The sequence below is a fragment of the Thamnophis sirtalis genome, unplaced genomic scaffold (assembly GCF_051295495.1).
Source record: "Thamnophis sirtalis isolate CommonGarterSnake01/CBP01778 unplaced genomic scaffold, rThaSir2_p1.2 scaffold_4, whole genome shotgun sequence".
In the NCBI taxonomy this organism is placed as follows: Eukaryota; Metazoa; Chordata; class Lepidosauria; order Squamata; family Natricidae; genus Thamnophis; species Thamnophis sirtalis.
The window spans coordinates 137,710,426-137,737,820 of NW_028261384.1; the positions used below are offsets into that span (position 1 = coordinate 137,710,426).

Here is a 27,395-nt window from a genome sequence, read left to right on the forward strand (position 1 = left end):
GAGTCCTAACCAAGGACCTAGGAACTGTTAAGGTAACGTCGGAGGATATAAGCTGTTCCAATTAGGGTGGTTTTTTGTAGAATCAGAATGTTCAAGTCTGATAAATTTAAAATTTCCAAATAGCGAGGTAGCCCTTTAGGTATTGCTCCAAGGGCTCCAATTACAATCAGGACAAGACAAGATTTCTTTTTCCACAGTCGCTCAACTTCAATTTGCAAGTCCCGGTACTTTGTGATTTTTGCTTACTGTTTATCTTCAATTCGTACATCTCCAGGTATTGCAATGTCAATGAACCATACTTTTTTCATTGTTATTGTTGTTGTTGTTGTTGTTGTTGTTGTTGTCTTGAGGTCATGGTTAGAATAGGATTCTCAAGCATTTTCCCCCCTCCATCCAATTTATATTATGAAAATAAAGATCTTGATGAGGACAAATGTTTGTGTATTGTGTATGTTATTTTTTCTCGTGGAGGTGTGGAGGTTGGAGGATTTTGATGGGCACAAATCTCCAGAACAAGTATGAAGTTGTGCAGCAACTTTGTGAAGATGTCGTCTGAGTACATGGACCCAAGACTTTGGCTCTCAAATTGATACTTATAAGGAGGAGTGAAACCCCGTTTTCTCCCAGCATCAACCTTGGGCCTTCGTTCTCACGTCCAGAGACGTCCCTCACTCCCCAATTTTGATGAAGGAAAAAAAAGGGGGGTGCATAACCCAAGAGACCTCTGAGTTGATTTGCTTTTATTTAGCCAGGAGACAAACACATAAACACGTAAACTATTTAAAAAGGATTTGGATCCAACACGTTGAGGGACGAACGTAGGAGGACAACACGTGATTGAGTTTTTCAACGTTTACCCGAAGTTTTCTGTATGCTCTTCTGGGTGAACTTCATTTCAAGGCCTTCGTGGCCAACCTTGCAGCTAAATAGGTCCCCCCGATCCCAAGACGATTGGGTGATTGACAATTTGCTATACATGAAGGAGGAATCGCCACTCCTTTCTTTCACAGCTGGAGTGCTAACATAGTCATTTTCCGAAATGGCTTGGCCATTGTTTAGCCACTGGACATCCACTTCAGCTGGAAAAAAGTCACGAATGAAGCAGGTGATAATAAGCGAATTGCCAGGGATGGGCGGATAGACATGGACGATGGGGGCCTTGCTCTTTTCTTTGTGAACATGGAAAGAAAGAAAATGATAAAGTCACACATTATTATTTAGTTTAGGATAAAGTAATGGATAAAAATAAAGTCACATATTATTATTTAGGGGGCCAGGGCCGTCTGGGAGTTACGTGCTACCCTTGTTCCCAGTGCGCGCATGCGCAGAGCTGCCAGAAGGCAAGAACAGTTAAGACAGAAGGGATGACTTGGGATTAAGCTTTGGAGGTGATTGGCCCCTCCCATAGGACATAAAGGAGGAGCAAAGGCACATGAGCCTTTGCAGGAAGCAACTTGGTTCGTGCTGGTAGTTTACCTTCTAAAACTCCATTTGGACTCTTTGCTGCGTGTGTAGCCTTGCCAAGCTAATTGCCAATTAAGTCTTTGGCAGCATTTTCAAAGAAGATAAAGGTGGGTGCTTATCAGCCTTACCCCGAAAGACTTTGGTGGCCTACTGTAGATAGGTAGGTGTTTCTGCTGGCACAGCACTTGATCAATGTAATTCTCATCAATCAGTCAAAGAGCTTTCCAAAAGGAAAAAAACAAGTTTTTGCACTCTGCAAACCTCCCAAAAACAGCCTGTTTTTCACAAAAACGCGCCCGTTTTTTGTCAAACAATTGCATGCATAGCCTTATGGAGGCTTATAAAGTGCTGCTGAGGGCTGAGGGGGCAAAAACGGCCCTTTTTTGCTCATTTCTGCCCTCCCAAGCCCCCAGGAGCTCTCTGAAAGCCTCCATAAGGGTATGCACGGCCATTTTGGTGAAGGTGCGGGGCTTCAGGAGGCAAAAAATGCTGTATTCAGTGTATAAGACGCACCCGTCTACCCTAGATGAGTTCAAATCACCAGGACAGGATGGACCCCAGGATTCTGAAGGAACTGGCAGACGAGATCTCAGAACCACTGAACTATATCGTTCAGATATCCGGGAGCACCGGGGAACTCCCAGAGGACTGGAAAAGAGCTGGTGTGGTTCCCATTTTCAAAAAAGGAAAAAAAATAGATCCAGGAAATTACAGATCTATCAGCCTGACCGCAATACCAAGAAAGATTCTGGAAAAGATAATCAAGCAACGAATTAGTGAACACCTAGAAGTAAATAAAGTAATAGCCAAAAGCCAACATGGGTTTGTCAAAAACAGATCATGCCAGACTAATCTTATTGCATTCTTTGACAAAATTAGTGGATCAGAGGAATGCCGTCGATATAGTTTACTTGGACTTCAGTAAGGCATTTGATAAGGTAGACCATAACCTACTACTAGATAAAGTAGAAGAATGTGGGTTGGACAGCATCACCACCAGATGGATTCGTAACTGGCTGACCAACCGCACTCAACATGTAGTCCTCAATGGAACTGCATCTTCATGGAGGGAAGTATGCAGTGGAGTACCCCAAGGCTCTGTTTTAGGCCCAGTACTATTCAACATCTTCATCAATGATTTGGATGAGAGAAAAAATGTTGAACTCATCAAATTTGCAGATGACACCAAGCTGGCAGGAATAGCCAACACTCCAGAAGATAGGCTTAAGATACAGAAGGATCTTGACAAGCTTGAACATTGGGCACTATCTAATAAAACGAAATTCAAAGGTGAAAAGAGTAAGGTTCTACATTTAGAAAAACGAAATGCACAGGTACAGTATAGGTGGTACCTTGCTCAACAGTAGTAACTGGGAGAGGGATCTTGGAGTCCTAGTGGACAATCATTTAAATAGGAGCCAGCCGCGTGCAGCAGCTGCCAAAAAAGCCAACACAGTTCTAGGCTGCATAAACAGAAGGATAGAATCAAGATCACGTGAAGTGTTAATACCACTTTACAAGGCCTTGGTAAGGCCACACTTAGAATACAGCATTCAGTTTTGGTCGCCACGATGTAGAAATTTGTGAGACTTTAGAACAGTGATGGGCAACCTTTTTGGCGTGCTGTGTCAAAAATCGGCAAAAAATCGAGCATAACTCGCGTTGTGTGTCACTTCGACAAAAACATAAGACTCTCTGTGCCGGCCTGACTGGAGAGAGGCGCGCACTGTTCCCACGCTCCTCTCCTGCGGGTCCTCCCTCGCCACGCTGATGACGTGTGTGCGCACGGCACGCACGCCTTACCAGCAGCCCCTGCGCTCAGAAAGGGGCGGCGGCGATACAGTATGTGAGTGTGGGCGGGGGAGATCACACGTTCCCCCCCCCCGTTCCTCCAGCACAGATTCTTTCATCCTCGGCGGCCGTGCAGGAGCCGAGGATGAATCGCATGAAATCCTGTGCGTGTCACCCCAAATGGCTACGCGTGTCAACACTGACACGCGTGTCATAGGTTCGCCATCACTGCTTTAGAAAGAGTGCAGAGAAGAGCAACAAAATGATTAGGGGACTGGAAGCTAAAACATATGAAGAACGGTTGCAGGAACTGGGCATGTCTAGTTTAATGAATAGAAGAACTAGGGGAGACATGATAGCTGTCTTCCAATATCTCGGGCCACAAAGAAGAAGGAGTCAAACTATTTTCCAAGGCACTTGAGGGTAGAACAGGAAGCAATGGGTGGAAACTAATCAAGGATAGAATTGGAATTTGGAATTTGCTTTATTTGTATGCCGCCCTTTTCCCTGAGGGGACTCAGGGCGGCTCACAATTCAAGGGGAGGGGGATAAACAAACAATTTACAGAACAAAAAAAGCATACACTATTAAAAACACGACAATCATACCATTCGGAGTGGGGCTGCAGGTCTTTAGCCCCAAGTCTGCCGGAACAGCCAGGTTTTAAGGGCTGTGCGGAAGGCCTGGAGGGTGGTGAGGGTACGAATCTCCACGGGGAGTTCGTTCCATAGGGTCGGAGCAGCCACAGAGAAGGCCCTCCTCCGGGTAGTCGCCAGTCGGCACTGGGCGACTGATGGAATTCGGAGGAGGCCTAGTCTGTGGGATCTTATTGGTCTAGTGGAGGTAATTGGCAGCAGGCGGTCTCTCAATTATCCAGATCCAATACCATGAAGGGCTTTGTAGGTGACAACTAGCACCTTGAAGCGAATCCGGAGACCAACAGGCAGCCAGTGCAGCTCGCGGAGGATAGGTGTTACGTGGGTGAAACAAGGGGCACCCACAATCGCTCGCGCGGCCGCATTCTGGACAAGCTGAAGTCGCCGAATACTCTTCAAGGGCAGCCCCATGTAGAGCACATTGCAGTACTCCAGCCTAGAGGTCACAAGGGCACGAGTGACTGTTGTGAGAGCCTCCCGGTTCAGGTAGGGGTGCAACTGGTGATCCAGGCAAACCTGGGCAAATACCCCCCTGGTCACAGCTGATAAATGGTGTTCAAAAGTCAGCTGTAGGTCCAGGAGGACTCCCAAGTTGCAGACCCTATCTGAGGGGCGTACAATTTGACCCCCCCAGCCTGAGAGATGGAACACTTGGCCAATTGGTGGGAGGGAAGCACAGCAGCCACTCGGTCTTATCTGGATTGAGAACAAGCTTGTTAACCCCCATCCAGTCCCTAACAGCCTCCAGGCCCCGGCTCATCACGTCCATCGCTTCATTGAGTTGGCACGGGGCAGACAGATACAGCTGTGTATCGTCTGCATACTGGTGGTATTTTATCCCGTGCTGTCGAATGATCTCACCCAGCGGTTTCATGTAGATATTAAAAAGGAGGGGGGACAGGACCGAACCCTGCGGCACCCCATACGTTAGGGGCCTAGGGGTCGATCTCTGCCCTCTGACTAACACCGACTGCGACCTGTCCGAGAGGTAAGAAGAGAACCACCGTAAGACAGTGCCTCCCACCCCCCACCTCCCGCAGTCGTCGCAGAAGGATACCATGGTCGATGATATCGAAAGCCACAGAGAGGTCAAGGAGTACCAGGATGGAGGCATGACCTCCATCCCTGGCTCTCCAGAGATCATCGGTCAACGCGACCAAAGCGGTTTCCGTGCTGTAGCCAGGCCTGAAGCCGGACTGGAAGGGATCTAGATAACTGGTTTCCTCCAAGGACCGCTGGAGCTGAAAGGCCACCACGTTCTCAACAACCTTCCCCACAAAGGGGGGGTTGGAGACTGGACGATAGTTATTTAGAACGGCTGGATCCAAAGATGGTTTCTTCAGGAGGGGTCTCACCACCGCCGCCTTTAATGCATGGGGAAAGACCCGCTCCCGAAGGGAGGCGGTAACAACCGCCTGGATCCAGCCCCGTGTCACCTCCCTGCTGTTAACAACCAGCCAGGAGGGGCACGGGTCCAGTACACATGTGGAGGCACTTACAGCTCTCATGGCCTTGTCCACGTCCTCAGGGGTAACAGCTTGAAAATCAATCCAGTGATGTTCTACCAGATTATCCCTTGGTGCCTCGGCTGGTACTGCGGGATTGGAGTCCAGGTCCATCCGAAACCGAGCAACTTATCCGCGAGGAATTGGACGTAGTCCTCAGCTCTGCCCTGCAAAGGATCACCCGTATCCCTCTTGTTTAGGAGGGAACGGGTGATCCTGAACAGGGCGGCTGGGAGCGACTCAGCGGAAGCAATCAGAGAGGCAATATGTGTTCTTTTTGTCGTCCTAATTGCCCGGATGTAAGCTCTGATGCTAGATGTTAAAAGTGCTCAGTCCGACTTGGATTTTCTGGATCTCCATCGGTGCTCTAGGCGTCTCTTTTGGCGCTTCATCTCCCAGAGTTCCTCAGTAAACCAAGGAGCCCTCCTGGATCCACTGCCTCGGAGCGGCCGTAAAGGCGCAATCCGGTCAAGAGCCCCTGTCGCTGCTGAATTCCAAGCAGCAACCAGAGTCTCCACCGGACTGCGGGCGAGAGTATCGGGAATGACCCCAAGCTCCATCTGAAAACCCAACGGGTCCATAAGTTGCCTGGGGCGGAACCACCTAGTCGGTTCCTCCTCCCTACAGTGGGGGTTTGGTCTCCGAAAGTCAAGCCTCAGTAGGTAGTGGTCTGACCATGACAGGGGTACGATCTCACTACCCCTCAGACCAAGATCACAAGTCCACTGCTCCGAGAGAAATACGAGGTCGAGCATGTGACCCGCCGAGTGGGTTGGGCCCCGAATTACTTGGGTCAAGCCCATGGCTGTCATGGAAGCCATGAACTCCTGCGCTCCATCAGAGTGTTCACCGAGCGAAGGCAAATTGAAATCCCCCAGAACCATGAGCCTGGGGAACTCAGTTGCCAGCTCGGCTACCGACTCAAGGAGCGAGGGGAGGGCTGCTGCAATGCTGTTGGGAGGCAGGTATGTTAACAGCAAGCCCACTTGACCCTTGAGGTCCAACTTCGCCAGCAGGGACTCACACTCGACAAGCTCCGGAGCAGGGATCCTACGAGGTACTAGAGACTCTCGGATAACAATGGCCACACCCCCACCCCTTTTCTGAGCTCTCGGCTGATGGAGCACCTGAAAACCCTCTGGGCACATCTCTACAAGGGGGACTCCTCCCTCCGGGCCCAGCCAGGTTTCAGTAATACATGCCAGGTCTGCCCTCTCGTCTAAAATTAAGGAGAGGAGCCTTATGAACTACAGACCTGGCATTTAGCGACAACAGCCTGAGACCAGGGTCCTGATTACTCGCGCCATCTGGTCTTGGAGTGCAACTCATAGGGCCAGAAGGAGGGATCTCTGTAACGTAGCGAGCCCTCCTTCCCCGGTAATGGCCAGCCCTAAAGTCCCCGCCATATCTGCCCCTCCCTGTTACAACCGTAATGCTCCGGCCCACTCCGTAATTCCCCCAGCCACCCCAATGACCCCCGCGTTCCTCGGCAGGTCCCCCGAATCAAGCACACTCATTTGTTCACCCAAGCAGTCCCCACGTAGTAATTAAAAAACACAAAATACAATAATAATAGGTTAATAAAAGTGGGATCATTCACTCAATCACATGCATCTCCCATGCATATCCCATAAAAAAGAAAGAAAAAAAGAAAGAGAAAGAAAAGAGGGGAAAAAGGAAGATTGCGCAGCTGTTTTAAAAAGTGCAAGTTCAAGTAGTGCAAATGGCTCTTAACGTTCAAGATGATTAAAGTGACTGAAACCCAGCAATGGTCCAAAGAAGGCGTACAAGGGGGTATCTCGTATCCCCCTCTCCTGTAAGTCTGGGAAGGTCCAAAGAGTCCGGGGCAGTTGAGGGGAGCAGAGGGCCTTCTTACACACTGTGAGCACCCCCACTCGTCCAGGGTCCAAAGCACTGCAAGGAATGGAATTAAACAAGTGCTGTCTGAAACAATATTCCAGAGGCAGTCGCAAATAATGATAGTCAAAGCGACTGAGGCTGAAGCAGCAAGTTCAGAGGCCCTGGAGTTACAGTTAAAAGAGACTGAATGTTCTGAAGCCCAGATGGAAAGAAGCCAGATGGCAAGCAGGGGCGGGGTAGAAAAAGCTCCACAGCAGCGATGATGGACTGAAGGAGAAACTCACCCAAGGATAGAAGCAACTTAGAACTAAGGAAAAATTTCCTAACTGTTAGAACAATTCATCAGTGGAACAGAAGTTGCCTCCAGAAATTGTGAATGCCCCAACACTGGAAGTCTTTAAGAAGATGTTGGATAGCCATTTGTCTGGAACGGTATAGGGTTTCCTGTCTAGGCAGGGGGTTGGACTAGAAGACCTCCAAGGTCCCTTCCAACTCTGCTATTGTATTGTATTGCATTGCATTGTATTGCATTGCATTACATTGGAGACAGACAGACAGACAGACAGTGACAGAGAGACAGACAGACAGACAGAAAGAAAGATAGAAGGATAGAAAGAAAGAAAGATAGAAAGATAGAAAGATAGAAAGATAGAAAGATAGAAAGATAGATAGAAAGATAGAAAGATAGAAAGATAGAAAGATAGAAAGATAGAAAGATAGAAAGATAGAAAGATAGAAAGATAGAAAGATAGAAAGATAGAAAGAGAAAGATAGAAAGATAGAAAGATAGAAAGATAGAAAGATAGAAAGATAGAAAGATAGAAAGATAGAAAGATAGAAAGATAGAAAATAGAAAGATAGAAAGATAGAAAGATAGAAAGATAGAAAGATAGAAAGATAGAAAGATAGAAAGATAGAAAGATAGAAAGATAGAAAGATAGAAAGATAGAAAGATAGAAAGATAGAAAGATAGAAAGATAGAAAGATAGAAAGATAGAAAGATAGAAAGATAGGAAGGAGGGAGGGAGGAAGGAAGGAAGGAAGGAAGGAAAGAAGGAAGGAAGGAAGGAAGGAAGGCATCAGATGTGGTGTTTGAACAAGGAGTTGGATTAGAAGACCTCCAAAGTCCCTTCCAAGTTTGTTATTTATTAATGCAGTGTATGGTCCTTGCATATTGCATTTGGGTAGGGAGAAACTGTCACTTCTACTACACATTGTTAAATTAAAAACCTTTAAATATAAATTGGGCCCAGATGCCACATTCTCAAGGGAGATAACAAAAGAAATACCCATGATTTGAGAAAGGGGATGAGAACGGAACAATCTATTTCATGCCAAGAACCAAGGTGGCGCAGTGGTTAAATGCAGCACTGCAGGCTACTGCTAGATCAGCAGGTCAGCGGTTCAAATGTCACCGGCTCAGGGTTGACTCAGCCTTCCATCCTTCCGAGGTGGGTAAAATGAGGACCCAGATTGTTGGGGGCAATATGCTGACTCTCTGTAAACCGCTTAGAGAGGCCTGAAAGGCCTATGAAGCGGTATATAAGTCTACTGCTATTGCTATATGCCATCACCCTTCTGATACACAGTACACATTGTGAATATTTGTGTTCAAAGCTATCAGGAAATATATTCATTAGTCCCGGGGTTAGAGAACAATTCTGCTTCCTCCTTGGCTCAGATCCTAGAAGTCTTCTTACTCGCAAGATATGGGAGAAAGATTTTGAGATCTGGGCGAAGAGACTGTGTCAAAGGAACAGTCAGAGAAGAGATAGCAGAGTCTCAGCTACATAGTGGGAGTCGCAAGAGGCTCATAAGAGATACTCAGCTTGTCGATCTGTAAGGTTGGCAGTTTGGTGGTTCGAATCCCTAGTGCCCCGTAACAGAGTGAGCTCGCGTTACTTGTCCCAGCTTCTGCCAACCCAGCAGCTCGAAAGCATGTAAAAAATGCAAGTAGAAAAATAGGGACCACCTTTGGTGGGAAGGGAACAGCATTTCATGTTACTTCGGCGTTGAGTAATGCCGGCCACATGACCACGGAGACGTCTTCGGACAGCGCTGGATCTATTTTCCTCCTTAGTTCTGTTCTATTTTTCTCCTTAGCTCTAAGTTTTATTTTTCTCCTTACTTCTAAGTTCTATTTTCCTTCTTAGCTCTAAGTTTTATTTTCCTCCTTAGTTCCAAGTTCTATTTTCCTCCTTAGTTCTAAGTTCTATTTTTCTCCTTTGTTCTAAGTTCTATTTTTCTCCTCAGTTCTAAGTTCTATTTTCCTCCTTAGTTCTAAGTTCTATTTTCCTCCTTTGTTCTAAGTTCTATTTTCCTCCTTAGTTCTAAGTTCTATTTTCCTACTTAGTTCTAAGTTCTATTTTCCTACTTAGTTCTAAGTTCTATTTTCCTCCTTTGTTCTAAGTTCTTATTAAGAGCCAAGTTAACTTATTAAGAGCCAAGGTGGCGCAGTGGTTAAATGCAGCACTGCAGGCTACTGCTAGATCAGCAGGTCAGCGGTTCAAATCTCACCGGCTCAGGGTTGACTCAGCCTTCCATCCTTCCGAGGTGGGTAAAATGAGGACCCAGATTGTTGGGGGCAATATGCTGACTCTCTGTAAACCGCTTAGAGAGGCCTGAAAGGCCTATGAAGCGGTATATAAGTCTACTGCTATTGCTATAAAAAAAAGTCTACTGCTATTGTTCTATTTTTCTCCTCAGTTCTAAGTTCTATTTTCCTCCTCAGTTCTAAGTTCTATTTTTCTCCTCAGTTCTAAGTTCTATTTTCCTCCTTAGTTCTAAGTTCTATTTTCCTCCTTTGTTCTAAGTTCTATTTTCCTCCTTAGATCTAAGTTCTATTTTCCTCCTTTGTTCTAAGTTCTATTTTCCTCCTTACTTCTAAGTTCTATTTTCCTTCTTAGCTCTAAGTTTTATTTTCCTCCTTAGTTCCAAGTTCTATTTTCCTCCTTAGTTCTAAGTTCTATTTTTCTCCTTAGTTCTAAGTTCTATTTTTCTCCTTTGTTCTAAGTTCTATTTTTCTCCTCAGTTCTGTTCTATTTTCCTCCTTAGTTCTAAGTTCTATTTTCCTCCTTTGTTCTAAGTTCTATTTTTCTCCTCAGTTCTAAGTTCTATTTTCCTCCTTAGTTCTAAGTTCTATTTTCCTCCTTAGTTCTAAGTTCTATTTTCCTCCTTAGTTCTAAGTTCTATTTTTCTCCTCACTTCTAAGTTCTATTTTCCTCCTTAGTTCTATGTTCAATTTTCCTCCTTTGTTCTAAGTTCTATTTTCCTCCTTAGTTCTAAGTTCTATTTTCCTACTTAGTTCTAAGTTCTATTTTTCTCCTCAGTTCTAAGTTCTATTTTCCTCCTTAGTTCTAAGTTCTATTTTCCTCCTTAGTTCTAAGTTCTATTTTTCTCCTCACTTCTAAGTTCTATTTTCCTCCTTAGTTCTATGTTCAATTTTCCTCCTTTGTTCTAAGTTCTATTTTCCTCCTCAGTTCTAAGTTCTATTTTCCTCCTTAGTTCTAAGTTCTATTTTCCTCCTTAGTTCTAAGTTCTATTTTCCTCCTTAGTTCTAAGTTCTATTTTTCTCCTCAGTTCTAAGTTCTATTTTCCTCCTTAGTTCTAGGTTCTATTTTCCTCCTTAGTTCTAAGTTCTATTTTTCTCCTCAGTTCTAAGTTCTATTTTCCTCCTCAGTTCTATTTTTCTCCTTAGTTCTAAGTTCTATTTTTCTCCTCAGTTCTAAGTTCTATTTTCCTCCTTTGTTCTAAGTTCTATTTTCCTCCTTAGTTCTAAGTTCTATTTTCCTCAGTTCTAAGTTCTATTTTCCTCCTTAGTTCTAAGTTCTATTTTTCTCCTCAGTTCTAAGTTCTATTTTCCTCCTTAGTTCTATGTTCAATTTTCCTCCTTTGTTCTAAGTTCTATTTTCCTCCTTAGTTCTAAGTTCTATTTTCCTCCTTAGTTCTAAGTTCTATTTTCCTAAGTTCTAAGTTCTATTTTTCTCCTCAGTTCTAAGTTCTATTTTCCTCCTTAGTTCTAAGTTCTATTTTTCTCCTTTGGTCTAAGTTCTATTTTTCTCCTCAGTTCTAAGTTCTATTTTCCTCCTTTGTTCTAAGTTCTATTTTTCTTTTCAGTTCTAAGTTCTATTTTCCTCCTTAGTTCTATGTTCAATTTTCCTCCTTTGTTCTAAGTTCTATTTTCCTCCTTAGTTCTAAGTTCTATTTTCCTCCTTAGTTCTAAGTTCTATTTTCCTAAGTTCTAAGTTCTATTTTTCTCCTCAGTTCTACGTTCTATTTTCCTCCTTAGTTCTAAGTTCTATTTTTCTCCTTTGGTCTAAGTTCTATTTTCCTCCTTAGTTCTAAGTTCTATTTTCCTCCTTAGTTCTAAGTTCTATTTTTCTCCTCAGTTCTAAGTTCTATTTTCCTCCTTAGTTCTATGTTCAATTTTCCTCCTTTGTTCTAAGTTCTATTTTCCTCCTTAGTTCTAGGTTCTATTTTCCTCCTTAGTTCTAAGTTCTATTTTTCTCCTCAGTTCTAAGTTCTATTTTCCTCCTCAGTTCTATTTTCCTCCTTAGTTCTAAGTTCTATTTTTCTCCTCAGTTCTAAGTTCTATTTTCCTCCTTTGTTCTAAGTTCTATTTTCCTTCTTATTTCTAAGTTCTATTTTTCTCCTCAGTTCTAACTTCTATTTTCTTCCTTAGTTCTAAGTTTAATGTATTTAGTAGAAAATCAATTAACAGCAGAGAAAAAAGATCATGTAAAGTATTAATACTACTTTACAACATTTTAGTAAGACCACACTTTAAATATTGTACCCTGTTTGGGTCACCACCATATGGAAGAGATGCTGAGACTCTAGAAAGAGTGCAGAGAAGAGCAACAAAGAGGATTAGGGGACTGGAAGCTAAAACATAGGAAGAACAGTTGCAGGAACTGGGTATGTCTAGTTTAATGGAAAGAAGGACCAGGGGAAACATGATAGCAGTGTTCCAATATCGGAGGGGCTGCGACAAAGAAGAAGGAGAAAAGCTACAACAATTAACCAGTGGAACAATTTGCCTCCAGAAGTTGTGAATGCGCCATCTTTTAAGAAAATGTTGGATAACCATTTGACTGAAGTGGTGTAGGGTTTCCTGCCTAAGCAGAGGGTTGGACTAGAAGACCTCCAAGGTCCCTTCCAACTCTGTTATTCTATTCCCTCTGGGAATTCCCTCGTAATATTGAGAGTCCTGGAAAACTGGAGAATGGCTGGAAGCTTCAGCTGAATGGGACAGAAAAAGCACAGTTGAGAAGCTTCTAATCCTACGGGGTTAGAATACTCAACCAAAGGAAGAGCAAAAGAAGAGAGGAGAACTCACCTGGGACAGGGTTTGGGGGTCTCAGAGGAAGGCTGTGTCCAGGGAAGACAAACCCAAAAAGAACAAAGAAGATGATGGGCCACATTGTGAAATTCAACTCCCAGGAGGTATATAATTTCAGCCAGATGAAGGAAATGAGCTTCCAGATCTTTGGGAGTAAATATTCAAGATGATACAGAGGTGTGAATTTAAACATAATCAGAAGGTAGTTTGGGCATCACATGTTCTTGGTTCTTTTTCCCCATTGGCTCTATTCATTTCATTCTCCTCCAATCCCATTCGACTCTTATCCTGGAACAATATTGACTTGAGTGGCCACATGATGCCCAGTGTGGCAACGGCTGAGATTCTGATTCCTCTTTGGCCTCAACTGTGGAGCCAAAAATGTTTAATGTGCAATCATGCAACCGTCAACCAGTTGTCATCCAGTAAATTATATAATAAGAGACTCTATTTGCATTCGTTGACTCCACACCGATAAAAGGAATTGCAGGGTCATAAAAAACGTATTTGCAAATAATCTGAAAAATGGAAAGCCTTTTTTTTAAAAAAAGGAAAAGTGACAAATCTGCAAGTATTTATTTATTCATTCATAGAATGTATAAGGTAAGGTAAAGGTTCCCCTCACACATATGTGCTAGTCATTCCCGACTCTAGGGGGCGGTGCTCATCTCTGTTTCAATGCCAAAGAACCACTGCTGTCCAAAGATGTCACTGTGGTCATGTGGCTGGCATGACTCAATGCCGAAGGCTTACGGAACGCTGTTCCCTTCCCACCAAAGGTGGTTCCTATTTTTCTACTTGCATTATTTTTACCTGCTTTCGAACTGCTAGGTTGGCACAAGGTGGGACAAGTAACGAGAGCTCACTCCGTTATGCGGTGCTAGAGATTTGAACCGCTGAGCTGCCGATCTTTTTGATCAACAAGCTCAGCATCTTAGTGTCAGCTTTCCAAGTATGATGCAGAATTAAATCAGAGTCCAAGGCAAAACAATCCTTAAAATTCCAATTTAATAAGTCAGACATCTTAGCACATCTGTGAAATCCTAATTCTGGATGTTACATCCGATTCCCACCCAGTTGAAAGTTCATGAACTTGTCCCCACAAACCCATCACGTAGTCCAATCTTCTTCTTCCACGCTGACATCTCCACCCAGCTGCTTCCGGTCAGATGCAGAGGTGCGGAGACAAAAGATGACCTTGGCTTCTAAAAAAGAATGACAACAAGACATTCCACAATTCTACTCCTTTCTATTCCCCCCTCCCAACTACTACACTAATGAAACAGCATAATGGAATAAGAAAGAGTGTGGCAGGCCAAAGATCCTAAAAAGGATATAACTATTATATTATTCTCTACCATACCGTAAGCTAAAGGTAAAGGTTCCCCTTGCACATATGTGTTAGTCATTCCTGACTCTAGGGGGCGGTGCTCATCTCTGTTTCAAGGTCGAAGACCTAGCGCTATCCAAAGACGTCTCCGTGGTCATGTGGCCGGCATGATTAAACGCTGAAGGTGCACGGAACGCTGCTCCCTTCCCACCAAAGGTGGTTCCTATTTTTCTACCTGCATTTTTATGTGCTTTCAAACTGCTAGGTTGGCAGAAGATGGAACAAGTGACGGGAGCTCACTCCATTACGCGGCGGTAGGGATTCAAGCCACTGAACTGGTGACCTTTCTGATCGACAAGCTCAGTGCCTTAGCCGTTGAACCCCCGTGTTTCTCACTACCCTACAGTACAGTATTATAAAGTAAAAGTAACTGACTGGTAGTTGGGGATCCTGCTAGACTTACAACTCCCTTTATCCTCTACATGGGGCTGCCCTTGAAGACTCTACTGGAGCTATGACTGGCACACGATTAAACATCACGGGCAGCAATGGAGCAGTTTATATTACATCCAAGGGACCCTACATCTACCTGAGCTTCAATAGTTGCCAGTAGGCATCTGGGTACAATACAAGATAGCGGTCATCCTTTACGAAGCCAAGTAGGTCTCATCTGAAGGTCATCTATCCAGGAGAGCCCGTAGCAGAAGAGAAGACTTCCAGGGGCCATTTTGTTAAAAGATAAGGAACCCATGAAATAGGGACACGTCAACCGTTCAGTTGTACCAGTTAAACAAACACACCTTCTCCGTGTCCTGGTTCTCCCTGAAGGCATTTAGCCCCATGGCTTTGGTGACGCAACAAAAGTACAGTGTGCGATTTGGAGAGAAGACGTGATGTGCTGGAAGATTCATGTCTGCAAATATCATTTCTGTTGACAAAGGAATAAATCCCCTTTTGCAGACCTGCCCTCTTTTGTGCTTCCTGGAGCAATTCACCTCGACTCACTTGGGACATGAAACAATGGGTTTTCATTGTGAACAGAGGCTTTTGATGGGGAGCAGAGCTGGTGGGAGAAGGAGTGGTGGGAGAAGAAGGCAGTGGGTTCGGCTTTTAAATGACCACCGGTCATTGATGCCCAGTTCTGTGCAAGTGCAGAACAATTGTAATTGCAGAAATGTATTTGCATTTCTTTCTTTTTTTAACGTTTTGCACATACGGATACGTATTTTCTCCCTAGCTCTAAGTTCTTTTTTTCTCCTTAGTTTTAAGTTCTATTTTCCTTCTTAGTTCTAAGTTCTATTTTCCTCCTCAGTTCTAAATTCTATTTTCCTCCTTAGTTCTAAGTTCTTTTTTTCTCCTTAGTTTTAAGTTCTATTTTCCTTCTTAGTTCTAAGTTCTAATTTCCTCCTCAGTTCTAAATTCTATTTTCCTCCTTAGTTCTAAGTTCTTTTTTTCTCCTTAGTTTTAAGTTCTATTTTCCTCCTTAGTTCTACATACTACATTGGATTTTTCTCCTTAGTTCTCCATTCCATTTTTCCTCCTTAGCTCTTTCTATTTTTCTCTTTACTTCGAAGTTCTATTTTTCTCCTCAGTTCTCAATTCTATTTTCCTCCTTAGTTCTAAGTTCTTTTTTTCTCCTTAGTTTTAAGTTCTATTTTCCTCCTTAGTTCTACATACTACATTGGATTTTTCTCCTTAGTTCTCCATTCCATTTTTTCTCCTAAGCTCTTTCTATTTTTCTCTTTACTTCGAAGTTCTATTTTTCTCCACAGTTCAAAGTTCTATTTTCCTTCTTAGTTCTAAGTTATATTTCCCTTCTTAGTTCTAATTTCTATTTTCCTCCTTTGTTCTAAGTTCTATTTTCCTCAGTTCTAAGTTCTATTTTCCTTCTTACTTCTAAATTCTATTTTCCTCCTCAGTTCTAAGTTCTATTTTTCTCCTTAGTTCTAAGTTCTATTTTCCTCCTCAGTTCTAAGTTCTATTTTTCTCCTTAGTTCTAAATTCTATTTTCCTCCTCAGTTCTAAGTTCTATTTTCCTCCTTTGTTCTAAGTTCTATTTTCCTCCTCAGTTCTAAGTTCTATTTTCCTCCTCAGTTCTAAGTTCTATTTTCCTTCTTACTTCTAAGTTCTATTTTCCTCCTCAGTTCTAAGTTCTATTTTTCTCCTTAGTTCTAAATTCTATTTTCCTCCTCAGTTCTAAGTTCTATTTTTCTCCTTAGTTCTAAATTCTATTTTCCTCCTCAGTTCTAGGTTCTATTTTTCTCCTTAGTTCTAAATTCTATTTTCCTCCTCAGTTCTAAGTTCTATTTTTCTCCTTAGTTCTAAATTCTATTTTCCTCCTCAGTTCTAAGTTCTATTTTCCTCCTTTGTTCTAAGTTCTATTTTCCTCCTCAGTTCTAAGTTCTATTTTCCTCCTCAGTTCTAAGTTCTATTTTCCTTCTTACTTCGAAGTTCTATTTTTCTCCACAGTTCTAAGTTCTATTTTCCTTCTTACTTCTAAGTTCTATTTTCCTCCTCAGTTCTAAGTTCTATTTTTCTCCTTAGTTCTAAATTCTATTTTCCTCCTTAGTTCTAAATTCTATTTTCCTCCTCAGTTCTAAGTTCTATTTTTCTCCTTAGTTCTAAATTCTATTTTCCTCCTCAGTTCTAAGTTCTATTTTCCTCCTTTGTTCTAAGTTCTATTTTCCTCCTCAGTTCTAAGTTCTATTTTCCTCCTCAGTTCTAAGTTCTATTTTCCTTCTTACTTCTAAGTTCTATTTTCCTCCTCAGTTCTAAGTTCTATTTTTCTCCTTAGTTCTAAATTCTATTTTCCTCCTCAGTTCTAAGTTCTATTTTCCTCCTTTGTTCTAAGTTCTATTTTCCTCCTCAGTTCTAAGTTCTATTTTCCTCCTCAGTTCTAAGTTCTATTTTCCTTCTTACTTCTAAGTTCTATTTTCCTCCTCAGTTCTAAGTTCTATTTTTCTCCTTAGTTCTAAATTCTATTTTCCTCCTCAGTTCTAAGTTCTATTTTTCTCCTTAGTTCTAAATTCTATTTTCCTCCTCAGTTCTAAGTTCTATTTTTCTCCTTAGTTCTAAATTCTATTTTCCTCCTCAGTTCTAAGTTCTATTTTTCTCCTTAGTTCTAAGTTCTATTTTCCTCCATAGTTCTAAATTCTATTTTCCTCCTCAGTTCTAAGTTCTATTTTTCTCCTTTGTTCTATTTTTCTGCTCAGTTCTAAGTTCTATTTTCTTCCTTAGTTCTAAGTTCTATTTTCCTCCTTAGTTCTGTTCTATTTTCCTCCTTAGTTCTAAGTTCTATTTTCCTCCTTTGTTCTAAGTTCTATTTCCCTTCTTAGTTCTTCATGTTAGGCTCCTGAAGTCTCCTGAGGGCTCTGGAGGGCGAAAAACAGACTTACAGGGAACTCAGAAGTTCAGGAATGAAGACTTCTGGTTTGTCTGCAGGGCTGATTTTCGACCTCCAGGGCCTTCAGGAAGCCTCCTGAAGGCTCTGGAGGGCGAAAAATGGACTTACAGGGAACCCAGAAGTTCGGGAATGGTGACTTCTGGTTTGTCTGTAGGGCCGATTTTCGACCTCCAGAGTCTTCAGGAGGCTTCCCTGAAGGCTCCGGAGGGCGAAAAATGGACCTATGAGCAAACCGGAAGTCCCTTCCCAAACTTTGGGTTTGTTCATAGATCCGGTTTTTCGGGCTCCGGAGGCTTCAGGAGGCTTTCCTAAAGGCTCCGGAGGGTGAAAAATGGCCTCAGAAGAAGGCCAAAGTCATCTGGCCAACGCACGCATGTGCGCTGGAGCTGACAGGACAATACCTCTGTGTGCCACCCGACACATGACATAGATTCGACAACCCAGCCTTAGTGCTTTGTTGGTGAGCTTGTGCCGGAGGAGATAAACTGCATTTTCAAACCGTCTCTGTCTGTGGTTGATTTCCTTAACCCTTCGGAACCTGACAGAACAAACAAAAGAAACTTAGAAGGAATGCCTGTCGGCGTCAGGGAGGATGATGGAGAGGTCAACTATAGATGGTGTTACCGGTTTCTACTTCACAGTCTTCTGGATTACAGGGAAAGGCAAGGTTTCGTGGCCCATTTGGCAATAGTAGATACTTTCGTCATTCCATTCCTGCTTGCCGATGGCCAACCTGTGGAAAAGGAAATACTGTTCGGGGGTCTTGGACTGTAGATCAGCTTGGCCAGTGGAGTACGCCGATTCCCTCACCGGTTGCCTATTCTGGAGCCATTGCACCAAGAAGTCGCTGGGATAAATAGATTCTATTAGGCATGAGAAGAAGAGTGTTTCTCGCAAAGGCCGTTGTTCCGCTGGAGTTGGAAAGATGGAGCAAGACGGAGCGCTTGGCTTTCCATCTGAACCATGGGAAAGAAAAGGAAAAAGAGTGAGCAGGATATTTAGTGCTCATTCTTTATCAGTTTAACAGTAGCTGCTGCTTAAATGTTGAAAACATTTCTCTTTGTCATAGATCTGTGAGGCAGAGAGGGGGCTGTCTGACTGTTATCAGCTGCCTTTGGAGTTGGATATCAGTGGAGCAGAAGAACAGCTGGAGCCTGTTCTCGAAGTCTGCATGCACAGAGGTTCCAGGAGAAGGGAACAGCTAAGGAACAAGGGCTTTGGGCGTAAAGGCATATGGATGGTGAATGGCCACTCACCTAGGGAATAAAGAGGGGTGAAAGGGGAGTGGAGTTTGCAGGAGACAATTAGTTCTCTTAATTGGTTTGGGATGCTCAAAGACTCCTTGCCAAGTAGAGCGATTGAGTTTTGCAGATCTCGGCCTGGCAGCTCTCCATGCCAGATAAGGTCTGTGACTATAAATTCACCCTTGAAAGACTTTGCTGGATGTGAATGAGAGGAAACCACAGTAACTGAATAAAAAAGGGGTTTTGTCGGGATGAGGAGTCTGCTTCGTGGTTTGGGGAAGCCTGGCATAGAACATTAATGTTTGATTTCCAAAATAACGGGCGTTGGTTATAATGTGCTTAGAAATCAGTTTTGTGGTCTCTTGATTGTGAAGAATAACAATTGAAATGTCAGAAATGTTTGGAGTATTTTTTGATGTTGGTGTAAATAAAGCTTACGGAACTCTTTGAGTCAATTGGTCTTATGGATTTTATTTTATTTTTATTTTGGTTTTTTGGTTTTTTTCCCCTTATGGACTCATGTGAGTTTGGTATTGTTATTATTATGTGGTTAATCTTTGGTGAGATTCACAGCCTTTGCGGCTCATTGGTAGCTCAACAGCTCGAGTCCTAACCAAGGACCTAGGAACTGTTAAGGTAACGTCGGAGGATATAAGCTGTTCCAAGTAGGGAGGTTTTTTGTAGAATCAGAATGTTGAAGTCTAATAAATTTAAAATTTCCAAATAGCCAGGTAGCTCTTTAGGTATTGCTCCAAGGTCTCCAATTACAATCAGGACAACACACAATTTCTTTTTCCACAGTCGCTCAACTTCAATTTGCAAATCCCGGTACTTTGTGATTTTTGCTTACTGTTTATCTTCAATTCGTACATCTCCAGGTATTGCAATGTCAATGAACCATACTTTTTTCATTATTATTGTTGTTGTTGTTGTTGTTGTTGTCTTGAGGTCATGGTTAGAATAGGATTCTCAAGCATTTTCCCCCCTCCATCCAATTTATATTATGAAAATAAAGATCTTGATGAGGACAAATGTTTGTGTATTATGTATGTTATTTTTTCTCGTGGAGGTGTGGAGGTTGGAGGATTTTGATGGGCACAAATCTCCAGAACAAGTATGAAGTTGTGCAGCAACTTTGTGAAGATGTCGTCTGAGTACATGGACCCGAGACTTTGGCTCTCAAATTGATACTTGTAAGGGGGAGTGAAACCCCCTTTTCTCCCAGCATCAACCTTGGGCCTTCGTTCTCACATCCAGAGACATCCCTCACTCCCCAATTTTGATGAAGGGAAAAAAAGGGGGGTGCATAACCCAAGAGACCTCTGAGTTGATTTGCTTTTATTTAGCCAGGAGACAAACACATAAACACGTAAACTATTTAAAAAGGATTTGGATCCAACACGTTGAGGGACGAACGTAGGAGGACAACACGTGATTGAGTTTTTCAACGTTTACCCGAAGTTTTCTGTATGCTCTTCTGGGTGAACTTCATTTCAAGGCCCTCGTGGACAACCTTACAGCTATATACCTCCTCCTGATCCCAAGACGATTGGGAGATTGACAATTTGCTATACATGAAGAAGGAATCGCCACTCCTTTCCTTCACAGCTGGAGTGCTAACATAGTCATTTTCCGAAATGGCTTGGCCATTGTTTAGCCACTGGACATCCACTTCAGCTGGAAAAAAGCCACGAACGAAGCAGGTGACAATAAGCGAATTGCCAGGGATGGGCGGATAGACATGGACGATGGGGGCCTTGCTCTTTTCTTTGTGAACATGGAAAGAAAGAAAAAGATAACGTCACACATTATTATTTAGTTTAGGATAAAGTAATGGTTAAAGATAAAGTCACATATTATTATTTAGGGGGCCAGGGCCGTCTGGGAGTTACGTGCTATCTCAGGAGCCTCCAGAGTCGGACAGCAGTGAGGCAGAGGAACAGGCTCCCCTTGTTCCCAGTGCACGCATGCGCAGAGCTGCCAGAAGGCAAGAACAGTTAAGACAGAAGGGATGACTTGGGATTAAGCTTTGGAGGTGATTGGCCCCTCCCATAGGACATAAAGGAGGAGCAAAGGCACATGAGCCTTTGCAGGAAGCAACTTGGTTCGTGCTGGTAGTTTACCTTCTAAAACTCCGTGTGGACTCTTTGCTGCGTGTAGCCTTGCCAAGCTAATTGCCAATTAAGTCTTTGGCAGCATTTTCAAAGAAGATAAAGGTGGGTGCTTATCAGCCTTACCCCGAAAGACTTTGGTGGCCTACTGTAGATAGGTAGGTGTTTCTGCTGGCACAGCACTTGATCAATGTAATTCTCATCAATCAGTCAAACAGCTTTCCAAAAGGAAAAAAACAAGTTTTTGCACTCTGCAAACCTCCCAAAAACAGCCTGTTTTTCACAAAAACGCGCCCGTTTTTTGTCAAACAATTGCATGCATAGCCTTATGGAGGCTTATAAAGTGCTGCTGAGGGCTGAGGGGGCAAAAACGGCCCTTTTTTGCTCATTTCTGCCCTCCCAAGCCCCCAGGAGCTCTCTGAAAGCCTCCATAAGGGTATGCAGAGCCATTTTGGTGAAGGTGCGGGGCTTCAGGAGGCAAAAAATGCTGTATTCAGTGTATAAGACGCACCCGTCTACCCTAGACGAGTTCAAATCACCAGGACAGGATGGACCCCAGGGTTCTGAAGGAACTGGCAGACGAGATCTCAGAACCACTGAACTATATCGTTCAGATATCCGGGAGCACCGGGGAACTCCCAGAGGACTGGAAAAGAGCTGGTGTGGTTCCCATTTTCAAAAAAGGAAAACAAAATAGATCCAGGAAATTACAGATCTATCAGCCTGACCGCAATACCAGGAAAGATTCTGGAAAAGATAATCAAGCAACGAATTAATGAACACCTAGAAGTAAACAAAGTAATAGCCAAAAGCCAACATGGGTTTGTCAAAAACAGATCATGCCAGACTAATCTTATTGCATTCTTTTACAAAATTAGTGGATCAGAGGAATGCCGTCTATATAGTTTACTTGGACTTCAGTAAGGCATTTGATAAGGTAGACCATAACCTACTACTAGATAAAATAGAAGAATGTGGGTTGGACAGCATCACCACCAGATGGATTCGTAACTGGCTGACCAACCGCACTCAACGTGTAGTCCTCAATGGAACTGCATCTTCATGGAGGGAAGCATGTAGTGGAGGACCCCAAGGCTCTGTTTTAGGCCCAGTACTCTTCAACCTCTTCATCAATGATTTGGATGAGAGAATAAATGGGGAACTCATCAAATTTGCAGATGACACCAAGCTGGCAGGAATAGCCAAAACTCCAGAAGATAGGCTAAAGATACAGAAGGATCTTGACAAGCTTGAGCATTGGGCACTATCTAATAAAACGAAATTCAAAGGTGAAAAGAGTAAGGTTCTACATTTAGAAAAACGAAATGCACAGGTACAGTACAGGTGGTACCTTGCTCAACAGTAGTAACTGGGAGAGGGATCTTGGAGTCCTAGTGGACAATCATTTAAATAAGAGCCAGCCGTGTGCAGCAGCTGCCAAAAAAGCCAACACAGTTCTAGGCTGCATAAACAGAAGGATAGAATCAAGATCACGTGAAGTGTTAATACCACTTTATAATGCCTTGGTAAGGCTACACTTAGAATACAGCATTCAGTTTTGGTCGCCACGATGTAGAAATTTGTGAGACTTTAGAAAGAGTGCAGAGAAGAGCAACAAAATGATTAGGGGACTGGAAGCTAAAACATAGGAAGAACGGTTGCAGGAACTGGGCATGTCTAGTTTAATGAATAGAAGAACTAGGGGAGACATTATAGCAGTGTTCCAATATCTCGCGCCACAAAGAAGAAGGAGTCAAACTATTTTCCAAGGCACCTGAGGGTAGAACAGGAAGCAATGGGTGGAAACTAATCAAGGATAGAAGCAACTTAGAACTAAGGAAAAATTTCCTAACTGTTAGAACAATTCATCAGTGGAACAGAAGTTGCCTCCAGAAGTTGTGAATGCCCCAACACTGGAAGTCTTTAAGAAGATGTTGGATAGCCATTTGTCTGGAACGGTATAGGGTTTCCTGCCTAGGCAGGGGGTTGGACTAGAAGACCTCCAAGGTCCCTTCCAACTCTGCTATTGTATTGTATTGCATTGCATTGCATTGTTTTGCATTGCATTGTTTTGCATTGCATTGCATTGGAGACAGACAGACAGACAGACAGTGACAGAGAGAGAGATACAGACAGACAGACAGACAGAAAGATAGTAGGATAGAAAGATAGAAAGATAGAAAGATAGAAAGATAGAAAGATAGAAAGATAGAAAGATAGAAAGATAGAAAGATAGAAAGATAGAAAGATAGAAAGATAGAAAGATAGAAAGATAGAAAGATAGAAAGATAGAAAGATAGAAAGATAGAAAGATAGAAAGATAGAAAGATAGAAAGAGAAAGATAGAAAGATAGAAAGATAGAAAGATAGAAAGATAGAAAGATAGAAAGATAGAAAGATAGAAAGATAGAAAGATAGAAAGGAGGGAGGGAGGGAGGAAGGAAGGAAGGAAGGAAGGAAGGAAGGAAGGAAGGAAGGAAGGAAGGAAGGAAGGAAGGAAGGAAGGAAGAAAGAAAGGCAGGCATCGGATGTGGTGTTTGAACAAGGAGTTGGACTAGAAGACCTCCAAGGTCCCTTCCAAGTTTGTTATTTATTAATGCAGTGTATGGTCCTTGCATATTGCATTGGGGTAGGGGGAAACTGTCACTTCTACTACACATTGTTAAATTAAAAACCTTTAAATATAAATTGGGCCCAGATGCCACGTTCTCAAGGGAGATAACAAAAGAAATACCCATGATTTGAGAAAGGGGATGAGAACGGAACAATCTATTTCATGCCTTCATCCTTCTGATACAGAGTACACATTGTGAATCTTTGTGTTCAAAGCTATCAGGAAATATATTTATTAGTCCCGGGGTTAGAGAACAATTCTGCTTCCTCCTTGGCTCAGATCCTGGAAGTCTTCTTACTCGCAAGATATGGGAGAAAGATTTTGAGATCTGGGCGAAGAGACTGTGTCAAAGGAACAGTCAGAGAAGAGATAGCAGAATCTCAGCTACATAGTGGGAGTCGCAAGAGGCTCATAAGAGATGCTGAGCTTGTCGATCTGTAAGGTTTGCAGTTTGGTGGTTCGAATCCCTAGTGCCCCGTAACAGAGTGAGCTCGCGTTACTTGTCCCAGCTTCTGCCAACCCAGCAGCTCGAAAGCATGTAAAAAATGCAAGTAGAAAAATAGGGACCACCTTTGGTGGGAAGGGAACAGCATTTCATGTTACTTCGGCGTTGAGTCATGCCGGCCACATGACCACGGAGACGTCTTCAGACAGCGCTGGATCTATTTTCCTCCTTAGTTCTGTTCTATTTTTCTCCTTAGCTCTAAGTTTTATTTTTCTCCTTACTTCTAAGTTCTATTTTCCTTCTTAGCTCTAAGTTTTATTTTCCTCCTTAGTTCCAAGTTCTATTTTCCTCCTTAGTTCTAAGTTCTATTTTTCTCCTCAGTTCTAAGTTCTATTTTTCTCCTCAGTTCTAAGTTCTATTTTCCTCCTTTGTTCTAAGTTCTATTTTCCTCCTTAGTTCTAATTTCTATTTTTCTCCTCAGTTCTAAGTTCTATTTTCCTCCTTAGTTCTAAGTTCTATTTTCCTCCTTAGTTCTAAGTTCTATTTTCCTCCTTAGTTCTAAGTTCTATTTTTCTCCTCAGTTCTAAGTTCTATTTTCCTCCTTTGTTCTAAGTTCTATTTTCCTTCTTATTTCTAAGTTCTATTTTCCTCCTTAGTTCCAAGTTCTATTTTCCTCCTTAGTTCTAAGTTCTATTTTTCTCCTCAGTTCTAAGTTCTATTTTTCTCCTCAGTTCTAAGTTCTATTTTCCTCCTTTGTTCTAAGTTCTATTTTCCTCCTTAGTTCTAAGTTCTATTTTTCTCCTCAGTTCTAAGTTCTATTTTCCTCCTTTGTTCTAAGTTCTATTTTCCTCCTTAGTTCTAAGTTCTATTTTCCTCCTTAGTTCTAAGTTCTATTTTTCTCCTCAGTTCTAAGTTCTATTTTCCTCCTTTGTTCTAAGTTCTATTTTCCTTCTTATTTCTAAGTTCTATTTTTCTCCTCAGTTCTAAGTTCTATTTTCCTCCTTAGTTCTAAGTTCTATTTTCCTCCTTAGTTCTAAGTTCTATTTTTCTCCTCAGTTCTAAGTTCTATTTTCCTCCTTTGTTCTAAGTTCTATTTTCCTCCTTAGTTTTAAGTTCTATTTTTCTCCTTTGTTCTAAGTTCCATGTTCCTTCTTATTTCTAAGTTCTATTTCCTCCTCAGTTCTAAGTTCTATTTTCCTCCTCAGTTCTAAGTTCTATTTTCTTCCTTAGTTCTAAGTTCTATTTTTCTCCTCGGTTCTAAGTTCTATTTTTCTCCTTACTTCTAAGTTCTATTTTTCTCCTCAGTTCTAAGTTCTATTTTTCTCCTCAGTTCTAAGTTCTATTTTCCTCCTTTGTTCTAATTTATATTTTCCTCCTTAGTTCTAAGTGATATTTTTCTCCTCAGTTCTAAGTTCTATTTTCCTCCTTAGTTCTATGTTCTATTTTCCTCCTTTGTTCTAAGTTCTATTTTCCTCCTTAGTTCTAAGTTCTATTTTTCTCCTTAGTTCTAAGTTCTATTTTCCTCCTTTGTTCTAAGTTCTATTTTCCTTCTTATTTCTAAGTTCTATTTTTCTCCTCAGTTCTAAGTTCTATTTTCCTCCTTAGTTCTAAGTTCTATTTTCCTCCTTAGTTCTAAGTTCTATTTTTCTCCTCAGTTCTAAGTTCTATTTTCCTCCTTTGTTCTAAGTTCTATTTTCCTCCTTAGTTTTAAGTTCTATTTTTCTCCTTTGTTCTAAGTTCCATGTTCCTTCTTATTTCTAAGTTCTATTTCCTCCTCAGTTCTAAGTTCTATTTTCCTCCTCAGTTCTAAGTTCTATTTTTCTCCTCAGTTCTAAGTTCTATTTTCTTCCTTAGTTCTAAGTTCTATTTTTCTCCTCAGTTCTAAGTTCTATTTTCCTCCTCTGTTCTAAGTTCTATTTTCTTCCTTAGTTCTAGGTTCTATTTTTCTCCTCAGTTCTAAGTTCTATTTTTCTCCTTACTTCTAAGTTCTATTTTTCTCCTCAGTTCTAAGTTCTATTTTCCTCCTTAGTTCTAAGTTCTATTTTTCTCCTCAGTTCTAAGTTCTATTTTCCTCCTTAGTTCTATGTTCTATTTTCCTCCTTTGTTCTAAGTTCTATTTTCCTCCTTAGTTCTAAGTTCTATTTTCCTCCTTAGTTCTAAGTTCTATTTTTCTCCTCAGTTCTAAGTTCTATTTTCCTCCTTTGTTCTAAGTTCTATTTTCCTTCTTATTTCTAAGTTCTATTTTTCACCTCAGTTCTAAGTTCTATTTTCCTCCTTAGTTCTAAGTTCTATTTTCCTCCTTAGTTCTAAGTTCTATTTTTCTCCTCAGTTCTAAGTTCTATTTTCCTCCTTTGTTCTAAGTTCTATTTTCCTCCTTAGTTTTAAGTTCTATTTTTCTCCTCAGTTCTAAGTTCTATTTTCCTCCTTTGTTCTAAGTTCTATTTTCCTTCTTATTTCTAAGTTCTATTTTTCACCTCAGTTCTAAGTTCTATTTTCCTCCTTAGTTCTAAGTTCTATTTTCCTCCTTAGTTCTAAGTTCTATTTTCCTCCTCTGTTCTAAGTTCTATTTTCTTCCTTAGTTCTAAGTTCTATTTTCTTCCTTAGTTCTAAGTTTAATGTATTTAGTAGAAAATCAATTAACAGGAGAGAAAAAAGATCGTGTGAAGTATTAATACTACTTTACAACACTTTAGTAAGACCACACTTTAAATATTGTACCCCGTTTCGGTCACCACCATATGGAAGAGATGCTGAGACTCTGGAAAGAGTGCAGAGAAGAGCAACAAAGAGGATTAGGGGACTGGAAGCTAAAACATAGGAAGAACAGTTGCAGGAACTGGGTATGTCTAGTTTAATGAAAAGAAGGACCAGGGGAAACATGATAGCAGTGTTCCAATATCGGAGGGGCTGCGACAAAGAAGAAGGAGTCAAGCTAGAACAATGAACCAGTGGAACAATTTGCCTCCAGAAGTTGTGAATGCGCCTTCTTTTAAGAAAATGTTGGATAAACATTTATCTGAAGTGGTGTAGGGTTTCCTGCCTAAGCAGAGGGTTGGACTAGAAGACCTCCAAGGTCCCTTCCAACTCTGTTATTGTATTCCCTCTGGGTGTTTTTTTTTTTTTTTTTTTTTTACTTTTCGCTTTGGAAAATGGAGCCCTCGTAATATTGAGAGTCCTGGAAAACTGGAGAATGGCTGGAAGCTTCAGCTGAATGGGACAGAAAAAGCACAGTTGAGAAGTTTCTAATCCTACGGGATTAGAATACTCAACTAAAGGAAGAGCAAAAGAAGAGAGGAGGACTCACCTGGGACAGGGTTTGGGGGTCTCAGAGGAAGGCTGTGTCCAGGGAAGACAAACCCAAAAAGAACAAAGAAGATGATGGGCCACATTGTGAAATTCAACTCCCAGCAGGTTTATAATTTCAGCCAGATGAAGGAAATGAGCTTCCAGACCTTTGGGAGTAAGTATTCAAGATGACACAGAGGTGTGAATTTAAACATAATCAGAAGGTAGTTTGGGCATCACATGTTCTTGGTTCTTTTTCCCCATTGGCTCTATTCATTTCGTTCTCCTCCAATCCCATTCGACTCTTATCCTGGAACAATATTGACTTGAGTGGCCACATGATGCC

General features: G+C 41.9%; 1 gene segment (V, D, J or C); it reads right to left on the reverse strand.

Moving 5' to 3' along the window:
• Positions 1-725: 725 nt before the first annotated feature.
• On the reverse strand, positions 726-27,395 carry LOC148046871 (Ig mu chain C region-like). The segment is given in 4 exon segments: positions 726-1,169; positions 17,975-18,306; positions 20,050-20,361; positions 27,069-27,395. Coding segments are annotated over 3 exon segments (723 nt in total).